The sequence below is a fragment of the Zalophus californianus genome, chromosome 12 (genome assembly GCF_009762305.2).
Source record: "Zalophus californianus isolate mZalCal1 chromosome 12, mZalCal1.pri.v2, whole genome shotgun sequence".
Lineage (NCBI taxonomy): Eukaryota > Metazoa > Chordata > Mammalia > Carnivora > Otariidae > Zalophus > Zalophus californianus.
The window spans coordinates 10,333,122-10,348,441 of NC_045606.1; the positions used below are offsets into that span (position 1 = coordinate 10,333,122).

At 42.7% G+C, this 15,320-nt stretch overlaps 2 protein-coding genes across 5 annotated transcripts in view; one reads left to right on the forward strand and one right to left on the reverse strand.

The window, feature by feature from the left end:
• Positions 1-15,320, reverse strand: part of HECW1 (HECT, C2 and WW domain containing E3 ubiquitin protein ligase 1) — a 437,510-nt gene that overhangs the window by 404,349 nt on the left and 17,841 nt on the right. The gene's annotated exons all lie outside the window — the stretch shown is intronic.
• On the forward strand, positions 284-1,025 carry LOC113911960 (zinc finger protein 706). Its single transcript, XM_027574952.2, has one exon. The coding sequence runs from the start codon at positions 473-475 to the stop codon at positions 701-703; it is 231 nt and encodes a 76-aa protein (XP_027430753.1). The 5' UTR covers positions 284-472; the 3' UTR covers positions 704-1,025.

Sequence of the window (15,320 nt, forward strand, 5' to 3'; positions counted from 1 at the left end):
AGAGACAAATGTCCTATGGAGAAAAATCCCAAATAATTTATGTAGGTAGGTATTCTGCCCTCAAGGAGGTAGAGCACAGTACTGACCCCTTAAGAATGAACTGCACATTGTGACTTCCTTCCAAAGAGGTCTGTGTGGAAAGTGGAAAGAAGAGGACTTTACAGTGGAGAAACCTGACAAACACACCTCAGACAGGCGATCAAGGTCAGCATCAACAGTGACAAGTCACACGGACAGCGTGTACCCTTGATACAATGTGATGAAAATGGCGCTCTAGGGGCGCGCGGGGCGGCGGCGGCGGCGGCGGTGGGTGCGAGGCGCGGGCTGTTGTGCTCTCCTCTTTCCCCTCCTTGGCGGGTGGAGGAGGCCGAAGCGGTGCTGGGCGCTCTCCCCCTTCCTCTCCCTCCGGCCACCTCCCCCGGCCCTCTCGCACTGCACGGTCTCTCCGACGCAAGACTGTCCCAGCCCGGATATGGCTCGTGGACAGCAGAAGATTCAGTCTCAGCAGAAAAATGCCAAAAAGCAAGCTGGACAAAAGAAGAAACAAGGACATGACCAAAAGGCTGCTGCCAAAGCTGCCTTAATATATACCTGCACTGTTTGTAGGACACAAATGCCAGACCCTAAGACCTTCAAGCAGCACTTTGAAAGCAAGCATCCTAAGACTCCACTTCCTCCAGAATTGGCTGATGTTCAGGCATAAAGTTGTTTACAGGTGAATTCATGACACCTTTGACTCTTCTACTGTCTCAGAACTTAGGTAACAAACCTGCAGCTGCTTTTCTAACAAACTGTTGATCAGCAAAAATAAAGGGGCTACAGAAACACTCATTTTTATGCTGTTCCCTTTTGGGCTTCATGCAAAGACAATTCTGTGTAAATGTACAGTTGACTCTGATTTGGAAATCTGAAAATCAGTCCATCCTTGTTATAAAAAATTTTTTTACAATTGTAATTATATTGATGTTCATATTGTGTAAAATAACTCATTTAATAAAGTAGTACTTTGATTTTACAACAAAAAAAAAAAAGGAAAGAAAGAAAATGGCGCTCTACCTCTATGGTCTTCCCACTCAAAGCAGGCAACCTCAGGATAATCATGAGAAGAAATTCCAATAGACAGATGTGCTACAAACACCTGACCAGCACTCCTCAAAATGGTCAAGGTCGTCAAAAACAAGGAAAGTCTAAGAAGTTGTTACAGCCAAGAGGAGCCAAGATGACTAAATGTAAATAATTATCTTAGGGGGAATCCTGGAATAGAAAAGGGATATTAGGCAAAAATTAAGGAAATCTAAAGTATGGACATGATGACTAAATGTAATTGGCTATCTTGGATGGAATCCTAGAACAGAAAGGAGATATTAGGTAACAATTAAGGAAATCTGAAAGTATGGCCTTCAGTTAATAATATATAAACACTGGTTTATTAATTATAACAAATGTAACATTAATATTAGATATTAATAACAGGGGAAACTGGGTGTGAGATATATGGAAATTTTCCGTAATACCTTCTCAATTATTTTTGTAAATCTGAAATTAGGTCTGTTTTTTAAAAATGCCATAATCCTTCAAAAAGTTAAACTTAGAATTACCAAAGATCCCAACAATTCCACTCCTAGATTTATACCCAAAAGAAGTGAAAAGAAACAAAGACATGTTAAGGCGGCATTATTCACAATAGCCAAAAGGTGGTAGAAAGCAGCCCAAATGTCATCAGATGATGAATGGCTAAGCAAATTTGAATACCTACATACAATGGAGCATCATTCAGCCATAAAAGGAAATGAAGTGCTGACACGGGCCACAACTCAGAGGAGCCTCAAAAACATTATGCTAAGTGAAAGAAGCCAGACACAAAAGGTCATATATTTAAAACAGATCACACAGATTTCTTTAGAAGGAAGGTTATCTTATTAATAAAACAGTGACAATTGGCAAGAACCTAAATGCCCAGCAACAAGACTTTCATTAAACAAACTGGAGTGTATCTATAACTAAAACCAACAGAACAGTGTCAAAGTAATCTCTCATTATTTGATGACGTTATCACAATAAATAGTGGGGAAAGAAGGACTTGCAAAATGTTAAAATATATGTGTGTTGTGAGTGTACATTCATACGGTGATAGGAAAAAAACTTAAATTTTCTAAAATGAATATGGATCTCTATATAGAGAGAAAAATATTATTTAAAAATAGCAAAAGACTTGGGCGCCTGGGTGGCTCAGTTGGTTAAGTGACTGCCTTCGGCTCAGGTCATGATCCTGGAGTCCTGGGATCGAGTCCCACATTGGGCTCCCTGCTCGGCAGGGTGTCTGCTTCCCCCTTGGACCCTCCCCCCTCTCATGCTCTCTCTCTCTATCTCATTCTCTCTCTCAAAATAAATAAATAAAATCTTAAAAAAAAAATAGCAAAAGACTTAAACAATGTTATATTATCCTGACAGACTTTTTTCACTTAGTGATGAAAAGTTTACTTAAGGCCTCCTGCTTCTACATCTAAGCTCTGATCAGGGAGCTGGCTTGAAATTAAGAACTAAAGGGGAAAACAATTTGGAAATCACAGATAGCCAACCAAAGGCTTGATAAACGAAAGAATAGGGGACTTCCTTTTAAAAAATAGTATAGGCCACACTGTGGGTATGTAGCCTTGGACCGTTCCCACTGGGTTAAAGAGGATAAATAAACCAACCCTCAGAGTGCATTTCTATTGGCAGAAGGTCATCACATGACCCCTATCTACTTTGTAGATTAACTGGGTAGGTAAGGCAAAGTTATTAATACCTAATCAGAAAGGGGTGTGAGGCCTACAAAATTTAAATAAGTAACCTGCCCTTCAAATAGAAAGCTGTTAAAAATTCTTAAATTCAGAAGTATCTTCTGAGTCATAAAGAGGCAAGAAACAAGAAGTTAAACTGGCAACCAGATCTGGGCTGGCCCTGGGGGAGCCCCTGCTATTAGCCAAACACTGCGTCTCCCAAATGTATGTATGCTTTGTGTTTTCTTTCTTTAAGTGATGGGACATTTTTAGAAAGATTTAAATTTCCTCCAAAACAATGGTCCTCTTTTCAAATTCTGATTTGCATGTCCTGTTACTAATCTGGTCAATGTTTTTTGGGTGTGTGGGTGGGTGGGTAAGGATATATGTGTGGTAAGTTCATTAATAGTTCTTTTCAAACTAGGAACTAGAAGATAAACCTCCAGGTGAGTGCATAAATCTTAATTTATTCAGAGATAAAGATGAAATCCCTGACTTAGGCTTTGGAGCTCCTCAGAGAACAACAGGTCTCCCGCTGACTCACATGCTTCCTCCTGCCTTCTCTTCCACCCCATGTTGCATGTGAGCAACTTCAGGACATCTATGTATAGTTGCGGATGAGGGTAGGATGACCACTTGTTAGTAACAGTGAACAATTACTAAGACTTATTAAGGGCACTCTGAGCCAGTCACAATGTTAATTGTGTTACATGTATGCCCAAGGCTACGGCTGAAAATGGCTGCAGAGTCCACTCTCTCGACCTCCATGTCAGTCCACTCCACTAGATGCTCCACTCCCCTGTATGAGGTCACTGCACAGGGCCATGACCCCCAAGCAAAGTCTGAGGAAACCAGGGTGGAGCGAAGGAGCCACTAAGGGGTGGAAGGTCCAAAGTCGGGTCACTCATCTTTAGATGAGCGAAAAAGTGTACACTGCAGAGGGGAAAAATTGGAGGGGTCGTGATGTCCCAGGTGCTAATGCGGCATCCATGCCCCAGCGAGGGGGCCACTGAAGTGGAGTAACGAGCCCCTTCCTCACATGGCCATTGCAGCAGAAGGGAGAAGGTCCCCAGTGAGTGCAGGAGAGACTCTGTGCTGTCTCACTGCCACTTTTCCTCCCTGCACATCAGGCACTAGCCCTGCTAAGGGCAGGGTGGTTGCAGACAGAGTGGCACGCAGGGCTGCCAGCTCCATGAAGATCAACACTGTGGGTCAGCAGAAACAGCAGCTGGTCTTAGCAAAGATTCCTCACTTTTCCTCTTTGTGATCAGCACTGGGAACAGGTGGTGGGCTTGGAGAATCCACGTGAGGGGGCATCTCGGTATTTGTGGACAGTGCTCATGTCCAGCTTGATGACAAGGGCAGCCAGAGGAGCTGTCTCAGAGCTACCCTCTCGTTATGGTGCCTCTCATCTCCATCCTGTCAGAAGGACCCTCCTTGGGGTAGCAGATCAGGCCAGAACTGAGGAGGTATGAAACATACCAGAGAGCTTTCTGGGGATGTCAAAGTCAATGTTGGTGACAACACTGAGATACGGCAGAAGGTTTGGGTCTTCCACATCAGGGTGGGGTTGAGGGTTTACAAGAAGAAAAGACTGAGACCCAGGGAAAACATTACAATGAATTACAGCCCTACGTCTGGGTGCACACTGTGGAGGCATGGTCCCATGGGCGGCTCAGTTGCCACCATATCCAAGAAAGCAGGTTGGGTCCAGGTGGGCAGTGGAGCAAGTATGACAAGATCTTGGCTAAACACTGTATGACATCCTGAAATCCAGCCTTAACCTGGAAACTTATGCCCATTGATCTAAGCATGAGGGATGTAGTACTTTGTCTCTTAGGCTGCGAATGATGTGTGACAAAGGGTTTGAGGAAGTCCTCCATAGTCCCTCGTGGGGAGGGTGAGGTCACGCCACATGCCAGGCTTTTGGGGACAGAAGCAAAACCTCCCCCCACCTCCCCAGGGCATGCATGCCATCTTGCTAGGAGTGTGCCCAGACTGAGGCATTATAAGGGAGAAAGTACACATCCACGTGGAGGGATAGAATAAATGGTGGTAGGCTATGTAAAAGAGGAGCTTCAGGTGCCCTGACCCATTAATTTAATAAGACCCCTCCAAGCCTTTTAAAAATTGGAGCGATGACAGAGGCAACTCATTCTGTTCCAGATGTGACTATGAGGTAGAACCTAGAGTCACAGACTACAGACAAACAAAGGACTCTGGTCAAGTCTTTTTTTTTTCTCCCCTTAAGGTATGCACTTTTAGTGAACAGCCTCACCATCTCAGCCAATGCCCAGAGAGACCAGAAGTCTTCATATGTTGAAAGTTTGGTAGCAAAAAAGGGGTCATTATGACTGACCACTCAAAACAGTCCCAGCCACAGAAATCAGACGAAAAGATATAAAAGGCATCCAGATCATCAAGGAAGAAGTCAAACTTTCACTATTTGCAGATGACATGATAGTCTACATAGAAAACACAAAAGACTCCACCAAAAAATTGCTAGAACTGATATATGAATTTAGTAAAGTTGTAAGATACAAAATGAACGTACAGAAATCTGTTGTATTTCTTTACACCAATAATGAAGCAGCAGAAAGAGAAATCAAGGAATCCATCCCATTTACAATTGCATCAAAAATGATAAGATAGTTAGGAATAAACCTAACCAAAGAGGTAAAAGATCTGTACTCTGAAAACTAAAAAACACTGATGGAAGAAATTGAAGAGGACACAAAGAAATGGAAAGACATTTCATGCCCATGGATTAGAAGAACAAACACTGTTAAAATATCTATATTCTTCAAAGGAATCTACATATTTAATGCAAACCCTATCAAAATACCAACACCATTTTTCACAGAGCTTGAACAAACAATCCTAAAATTTGTATGGAGCCACAAAAGACCCCAACTAGGCAAAGCGACTTGAAAAAGAAAAGCAAAGCTGGAGGTATCACCATTCCAGACTTCAAGTTATATTAAAAAGCTGTAGTGATCAAGACAGAATGGTACTGGCACAAAAAGAGACACATAGATCAATGGAACAGAACAGAGAGCCCAGAAATGGACCCTCAACTCTATGGTCAACTCATCTTTGACAAAGCAGGAAAGAATATCCAATGGGAAAAGTCTCTTCAACAAACGGTATTGGGAAACAACGTGCAAAAGAATGAAACTGGACCACTCTCTTATACCAAACACAAAAATAAATTCCAAAGTGGATCAAAGAGCTAATGTGAGACATGAAATCATTAAAATCCTAGAGAAGAACACAAGCAGTAACCTCTTTAACACTGGCTGTAGGACCTTCTTTCTAGGTATGTCTCCTGAGGCCAGGGAAGCAAAAGCAAAAATAAACTATTGGGACTGCATCAAAATAAACAGCTGCACAGTGAAAGAAACACCAACAAAACTAAAAGTCAGCCCATGGAATAGGAGAAAATATTTGCAAATGACATATCTGATAAGGTTTATTTTCCAAAATATATGAAGAGCTTTTAAAATTCACCCCCCAAAAATATAATCTAATTAAAAAATGGGGAGAAGACATGAATAGACCTTTTTTCCCAAAAAGACATACAGATGGCCAACAGAGACATGAAAAGATGTTCAATGTCCCTCATCATCAGGGAAATGCAAATCAAAACTACAATGAGATATCACCTCATACCTGTCAGAATGGCTAAAATTAACAACACAAGAAACAACACATGCTGGTGAGGATGTGGAGAAGACCCTATAATCCAGCAATTGCACTACTTGGTATTTGCCTAAAGGATACAAAAATACTAACTTGAAGGGATACATGCACCCTGATGTTTATAGCAGCATTACCTACAATAGCCAAATTATGGAAACAGCCAAATGTCCAACAAGTGATGAATGGATAAAGAAGATGTGGTATAAATATACAATGGAATATTACCCAGCCATTAAAAAGGAAGAAATCTTGCCATTTGCAATGATGTGGATGGAGCTAGAAAGTATTATGCCAAGTGAAATAAATCAGTCAGAAAAAGGCAAATACCATATGTTCTCACTCATGTGTGGAATTTAAGAAACAAATGAGCAAAGGGAAAAAGGGAGGGGGCAAACCAAGAAACAGACTCTTAAGTATAGAAAACAAACCAATGGTTACCAGAGGAGAGGTGGGGGGTGGTGGTTAAAAAGTGATGGGGATTAAGGAGTGTACTTGTGATGAGCACCACGTGATGTATGGAATTGCTGAATCACTAAATTGGGCACCTGAAACTAGTATTACACTGTATGTTAACTAATTGGAATTTAAATAAAAACTTTAAAAAAAGATGTTAGCTGAAAGACACATAACAAAAAAATTTAAATAATAGGTATCCAATTGAAAAAAAAAGAAACAAAATAAGAACAAGCGTTTACGCAGAAGATGAAAAAAATGGACTACACATTTTATATAAAAAGCAAAGCTATCACCCTCCCCCGAGTGGACTGGGCAAGGTCTGGACCACTCTCCTTAGGGAGATGTGGGGAAGTGTTTGGGAAGGCATGGAACTTCCTGGAACAATGCATCTCATGATATTTGGAATGACTAAAAAAAAAAAACAAAACAAAACTGTACAATCAAAACACTCAGTCACATTGCAGAACTTTGGGGAATACAATTCCAGTTGACTACTGTCACCTTCACCATTCCAGTTTTTAAATCCTGAGTCAAGCAGCAAAAAATAAATAAATTCAGTCATGCCAATGTCATCTCATTTTCCACACAAGTGAGATTTTGTCAAGAAAGAAGGTAACACGCTTTCTGCCTGGAAACATTTGGAGGGGGAAGGTGGAGGGGCTGGACTTGTGGTTCTCCTGCTTACAGATCCACATCTGCCAGAAGGTGGACAGTGAGGCCAGGAATGGCATCACCGATCCACACAGATGCCTGTGCTCAGAAGCATGATGATCTCACCCTTCATCATGCTGGGTGTCAGTGGGGAGCTCCCTCTCCATCCCATTGGCAAAACCTTGGTACAGGGTGGTCCCACCAGATAGCACTGCATTGATATACAATGCCACGTGTTGTGGACAGTCACACTTCACACTGGAGTTGCAGTTAGTTTCATGAATGTCTCAGGATCCCAAGCCCAGGAAGGAAGGCTGGAAGAACCCCAGGGCAGCAGAACCACTTGTCACCAGTGGTGAGCACTTGACCTTCCCAGGCTCAGAGCTCTTCTCCAAGGGAGGAGCTGGGGGTTGCTAGTCATCCCCTGCTCCAAGTCCAGGGCAAAACTGCAGGGCTTCTCCTTGAGGCTTCACACAATTTCCTGCCTGGCGTGGTGGTAAAGCTCCGTGAGGATTTCCTAAGGCTGTCTGTCAGGTCCCGGCCAGCCAGGTCCAGGCACAGGACGGCATGCCTGTGTAGATGGGCACAGTGTGAGTGAGCTCATTGCTGGAGTCCATCACACATCTGTGGTATGGCCAGAAGTATAAAGGACAGCATGGCTGGCTAGGGTGCTGGAGGTCAGGGATATGATCTGGGTCATATTCTCCTGGCCTTAGGGTTTGGGGGGGGTGGGTCTCAGTCAGCACATGGGGTGCTTGCTCTTCAGGGGCCACATGCAACTTGCTATAGAATGTGGTGCTAGATCTTTTCCAACATCCCAGCTGATGACAAAGCCATGTTTGGTGGGGTACTTCAGGCTCAGGGATCCCCTCTTTCTATGGGCCCAGTAATCCACCTATCAGTCTTTCTGGCCCATGTGCACAGTCATGCTGGGGATGCCCCACAAGGGAAGGAAAAACATCCTCCCTGACGGATGGAGGCGGGGTCCAGACAAACCAGGACCCCTCATTTCTGAGCATGAGGTACACGAAGCTAACAAGTGGATGCTGAAATTTGGTTCCTAAGAGAACCAATATTTAAGCATGGCAGATCATCCAAAAGTTGTGTTGTCAAATTTGAAGTGTAAAACAAAAATGTACAAGACCTATTTGGTGGACAGAGAAGCCAGGCCTATAGTGAAGGAATATGGGAGGTGCGCAGACAGCGTGGTGTTACCCCTGAGCTGGAATTAAGAGGACGCACTGGCTCTGTTTGTGAACATGAGCAAGCAGGGTGGTCTCCTTAAAATAACAGCCAATCATCCTGGCACAAGGAGGAGCTAACTTCCTCCAGGCTCCTTTCCGGTACCGTCATTCCCCGTAGTAGATTCTGTGTGTGAATACATTTCTAAGAAGTCTCTATTTGGGAAAGAAAGCGGCGCTTCAGGAACACTGGAGTGTGCATAAGAATAGCATGGGACCTTGTTTTGAAATGCTGATTTCAGGCACAGCAGGGGACAGATTCCAGGACCTCATTCCAGGAGATCGGAATCTGCATTTTTAATTAGCCTCCCTCAAGGGTTTCTTCTGTAGGATATCCAGGTCACATGTTAAGAAACAAAAGCTGACATCCCACTCCTCAATCAGACCCCAACGCTGGTCGACCCAAGTGTTCAGGTTCTCAGAGAATTTTCTGCATCATAGAATCTGTGCAACACAGGGCAATAGATAAATACAGACAGACGGACCCCAGTGCACACGTATTGTGAGCATTTTCTCAGGAGGAATAAAACATTGTAGTCAATTGCATCCAAAAGGCCCAGAGACTAAATTAGGACCAGGGGCAAAAAAATCCTGTGGTATGATTTAGAGTCTGGCAGTGGTCCCTCTGGGGCTGACATAATTCAAGTGGTTAGTTCTCCTTACGGTTACCAAAGATTTTTATTTCCTCAGTTCCTTACAAACGGCAAAGTAAGTTTTCTAAATTCTAAATTTCTCACACACATATGATATTAAAACCCAAGAGAATTGTCAATGCTCTCAGATGCATTCCAAGAAAAACACACCCTAAGGAAACTACCTGCCCAAAAGGGCACAGCCAATCACCTCGTGTAGCTCAACTCCCTACCGTAAGTGAAGCAGTTTGGCGGTCAGTGGGCCAAGGTGCCCTGCCTTCGGGCAATTCCCGGACAGGTGACTTCTGTTGGATTCCAAAACGATGTGGTGGCGCTCCCTAGTGAGCCAGTGAATCAGGAGTTTCCTCAGGACTCCGCTCAGTGGATTCAGGCAAAGAGCAGCAGGTACTTCAGGCTCAGGGGTCTCCTCTTACTATGGGCCCAGTAATCCACACCTACTGGTCTTTCTGGCCCATGTGCACAGTCATGCTGGGGGTGCCCCACAAGGGAAGGGGGTGTGAAGCTTGAGTGCGGGGTGGAGGCGGAAAATGTCACCACCCAGCGCTGGCAGACAGACGTGCGCCCAGCCAGCTTTCTCCTTACCCAAGAGAAAAATGGCAAAAGAGACTGCATGCACTATCTGGGGCTCTCCTGATCTGTGGGAGAAAACTGAACGGAATATATCGAATCGTCGTTACCATCTAAGACTAGACTGACGGATCATGACACCTTTAAGAAACTACCTTCCAAAAAAATGACAAAAGAATTTAAGGATGACAAGGACCAGAGGTGATGGATTTGAGAATTCTTTGCAGTGGATGCATGCTGCAAGGGAAAAACGGCATTACACCAGCACGGAGATGTGCTCCTGGTGAACGGAGAATTGGCATTCACTCTGGAGGAATCCGTGACTAGAGCACGGTAGGATTCTTCGAGAGAACTGACGTGAAAGGACACGGGAGCTTTCAGAGGGGCAGCAGTCCCTGGTGTGAAAGAAAAAGCCCTTGTAAACTGTGCTCTCCTCATTGGTCCTGGGACCCTCCTAATTTCAGCTCTGCCTCATCCCTCTCCATGTAGCCAGATGAAGGGAAGCCGTAATAAAAATAACAACATTCGACAGAGATCAAAAAAAAAAAAAATTGATGAAGAGATACATAGATTAGATAAAATTAAAAAAAGAATTTCAAAATCTCAAATTTCAAGGATTAGAGATGAATAGGAAGAAAAAAATAAGAAATAAAATCATCAAAAATATCAAATAAGTACAAATTTAGCAGCAAAGAGACAAAACAGCTTAAAATGCAATAATATTAACATAGCTGTGAAGAACTTTCATTAGACACTTGTTACCTAGGCCCGGGGCTAAGAACTTGAGATGGATTTAGTACTCAAAGTGCTCATCACTAACTCCATTTTACAGCTCAGAAAATAGGCATAGACAGGAGTTAAACAACTTGCCTAAAAACACCTAGAGCGGAGCTGGTGGAAAGAGCAAGCAAAATACCATCCTCTGACCTCAAGACCTGCCCCTGGAGCACCACACTGTACTTCTTTTTCCAAAGATGAAACGGATGGGGTCCAGGGCAGGCCATCCCAGAATATGCCACTTTGGCACATGGACTACTTTGAATTAACATTACTTTGAGAAACAGCCGGTACAAGAAGGACACCGGCCATCCTCCGTCCCCCTGAAAGCAGGTAATACAATTTCCCATGGAACGGTGCCCTCCGGGCACTAGGAGTTAGAGAGACATTGTTACCACCAGAGATAGGGAATTCAGGGCCAAGAAGGCTGTGTAAACAAACTCTGCTTGCTTTTTTCACTAATTAGTAGCCAAGCCTAAATTTCTTTGTCTGGACAGTTCTTCAGAAATGTATTGTTTCTCTGTCTATGGGTATAAAAGCTGCCTTTGTTCACTTCTTTGGATCTCATACTCTTATGGGGCTCTCATATGTATGTAATTAAATTTGTTTTTCTCCTGTTAATCTGTCCTCTGTTAATTTAATTATTAGACTAGCCAAGAGAACCTAAAAGGATGGGAGAAAATCTTCTACTCCCCCAAAAAACCCTCAAAATTAATGAGACAAAACAATTAAGATAAAATTCAACTGAAGTTGGATTAAGAAAATAAAAGACTAGCAAGTGGAGAAGAACAACAGCAAGTAGTGTGTTAGACTTCTAAATCAAGGAAAATTTAAAAAATAAAAAGGAGAAAAATTACCAAAAAAGGAAGCTATTTTAATAAAATAGAGGAGGAAACAGAAAGAAAGCAAACTAAAATGGCATAGGTGATGTGAAAAATACCTTATTAAAGCAATGCCAAAGTGCCAAGTGTTCTGAAAGAGAGAACGGGGCACTAATAAAATAGAAAACAGGAGTTCCCCCAGCATGCTCTCCCCAGGGGCATGAGGACTAACACTCACATCTTCATCACACATAATGCTACAGAAGGGGTCTTTGAGCACTTTTAAGCCAAACTGGCAGAGAAACTCTAGCAAACCTCCGATTTTACCCTCATTATGGGTTGACAACAGTCCATGTTTGACACGGTGTTTCCCAAAAAACACTACTTCTAAAATATATTCTTAAAAAAATAAAAGAGCCTCACTCCAGATACTTCTGGAATGGCGCTGAAGTCCCCTCTGGGGTTTTGTCACTGGACCCTTCCAAGAGGCACAGTTCACATCAGAGCCGCGCAGTGCACAGCCCGACAACCTGTCCGGCTAGAGCTTTGTGCCGCAAACTTGCATGCCGAAAGCCCTGAGAAGTCCTGCAACAAAGAAACCTGTTTCTCTTTGTTCGAGCCAGCTTATTTGACCTTGAAAATCCCAACCATTTTTCCATGAATAAACTCTATTTTCATCCTAAAGCAGTTTTATGGGAAGCACTCCAGAAAATGTGGTCCTAACAATGGGTCACTTGGTCTCAGAGGGAGGGCAGTATTTACTAAGGCATAACCACACCAATTTGAAAGCAAATGCTATAGACATAGATTAGGAAAATGAAGCTTCTGTGGGGAGTGGTAAATACATAACGCAGACAAGTACATGTGCAGACAGAAAAGTCAGGCCTTTTATAACAGCAATTCAGGAAGGAGAAATGTGAGGAAAAGGACATGATAAATGAACTCCACCAAGAAGACCCTCAACTCCTTGCCTCCCAGAAGAAAATCCACCTGGTGCTTCATGATTAATTCACCCACAGTGCTAGAGTAATCTGTGCTTTAGAAACCAAAACAAAACAAAAACCAGAAACAAAACAAAGCTCATGTTTTCAGTAAAGAGATATTTCATCATCAGCAGAGATTAAGCCATTGGCTACATGTGCCATGAAAGTAAAAAGCATAAAATGAGACCTTCACCTGGCATTCCAATGGTCCCCATACAGCTGGGTTATGCCAACATGAGCAGCACAATTTCAACTACAGAAAAGAATGACATCTTCTTACATTACCTCTCAAAGTCAGATGACTATTATCCTGACTTTTGTAGCTGGGAAAAATAAAGTCTATTTATTGCCATTCTTTAGAGGAGTAGCATAAATAAGACACTTAAATGAGTGATATAAAAGAAGTTACATACAAATCCAGTGACATTATTTCCAAATATATAAAAATCCTATTCAATTTATAATGGTCAAAATCTTTTTTTTAAAAAGTATTGGGCAGAACAATCTGACAACTGGATTTGAGCTGGTCTTTGGAAAGGGGTAGAATCTAAATTGGCGATAGATAAAGAATGCAGAAAGCATTCCAAGCAGGAAAGAAAAAAAAAAAAAAAACCCAACATAAATAAGATTTTAAGAGCTGAGGATGAGCACTGAATGGGTGTGTGGAGATCTGCTAATGAGATGAGTATCCATCTTTGACAGCAGTAGGAATCAATACGGGGCAGATGAATGTGGAATCCAGCTACCGGAGGTCTCTGAACCTGATACCACACATCAAAGGAAGGAGACCCCAGTTCCTCGGCAAAGTAGTAGCATGAGAGGTTCTGTTGAAAGAAGATGAAACTGGAATTGATATGCTTGTTGAGAGGAAGGGGAGAAGAGACTGGGTGAAGGAGATGAGCAGGAATGCTCTTTTGCTGATCAGACAGGAAGTAATTAAATCTTGCACAAGAGTGGCAGCAGTGAGAACAGAAAAGATGGAATTCTGGAACAAACTGAAAGGTATTTAGAAGGTGATACTTCTTGTGTCTGGCTGCTTAACTCCTATATGTTAACTTGGACATGGGTCAGGTTGCATTACTACAAGTCTTAAGGGCTAGGAGAATTACAACGTCATTACCACAAGAAGTCATCAGTTTGGCTTTATACATATTAAACTTGAAGCAATAAAAGGATTTCTCAGATGAAATGCCTTTAAGTCTCAGCGGGCTCAGACTCAGGTCTGGAAAATCCTGGGCTTGATTGGGCCACCACCAAAACAGGTGTGAGTCGACTTCCACTGATGGTAATGCTCCCAAAGCACAGCCCCGGGAATTGATAATGCCGATCAATATTTTCCGCTCCCTGGAAGAAATCTTTCTTAGCTGCGGTGTGGATGGGCTGGATTGCAAAACCGTGATCTGTTCAGAGGGTAACTTTGCAGAAAGCAGGAGTGGATTGGAATCAGCCTCCCTTGGGAATGGAGAGGAAGAGTCTTACAAGCTCATCCCCTTCTATTGTGATCCAGAAGCCAATTTCCGTTCAGTGATCACAGAAACACATACAACAACTGGGAAGCTAGATAAACCCCAGCAGCTAAATGCCCGGGAGACATTAAAATCTGACTGCAGCCAGGTGTGTCACCTTGCCTCCAGTTAATCCCGGGACCCTCTGATTCTGGCAGAACACACACAGAACCCAGGAGAACAGACAGGAGACTATGTGCCCCCGGAAAACATCAGCCGTCCAAAGATGAATAAACTGAAAAGAAAAAATATGTAATATGCAGACACGTGGGGATTCAGGGAAAAGCATACTTCGAGAGGTGGCAAAGTAAAGAGTAGAAAAGCCTAAACTGGATCTATTTTGCATTCCAAATAACTGTCATAAATGCACAAAAGGCTTTGTGAACCCACATGACAGGTGAGGTAAAAAAGAACTTAAGAAACCATTTCAGAAGACACTTAAATACCCTCTTAAACTGGACGAAATGTTAAGTTGAAATTAAAAAAAAGATATGGCTCAAATTGGGGACTAGATCAAGAAGAATTAAAAGGCAATAACAGAAATAAAGTCTGCTTTGGAGTGGAATTCAAAGTAGAGGTGTAAAAAAGCAATAAAAAGTGCTCTAAGAATACAAAAGGAAGGGTCAAAGGACAGAGTGATGTGTGAGAAGATGATAGCTGTAGACAGATAGTTCATCTTTATGAAAGAGGCGTTTGTTTATCAGAGAGGGATTTGGTTCAAAGACACTGATGGAAAAAAAAAACAAGTCATTAATGGTGGCTTAGCTAAGAGACACGTTTGCTTTCTTTCCTGTGACAGAAGTCCAGAGATGACATTTCTGGGCTGGTCGGGCAGCTACCCTACCAGGGACCTGGACTTATTTTTAGGCCTTCTTCTACCAGCTTTAGTGTGTGGCTTTCTTCTCCAACTCACAAGATGGCTGCTGGCACACCAGTCATCACACCCACATTCCAGATTAAACATGGAGGAAGAGTAAGGGCAAATGTGACATGCCAGGTGAGTCAGCCCCCCTTAAAGAGGTTTCCCAGAAGTCCCACCCAGTGACTTAGACATACATCTCACTGGGCTCAAATACATTGTATGACTACCTCTACGTGCAAGGCAGATTGGGAAACAGAACTTTTAAGATGGGACCATTCCAAAATTAAGTCAGAGTTTATGAGTAAGTAAAAAAGAGAGAGGAGATACTGGTAGATAAATA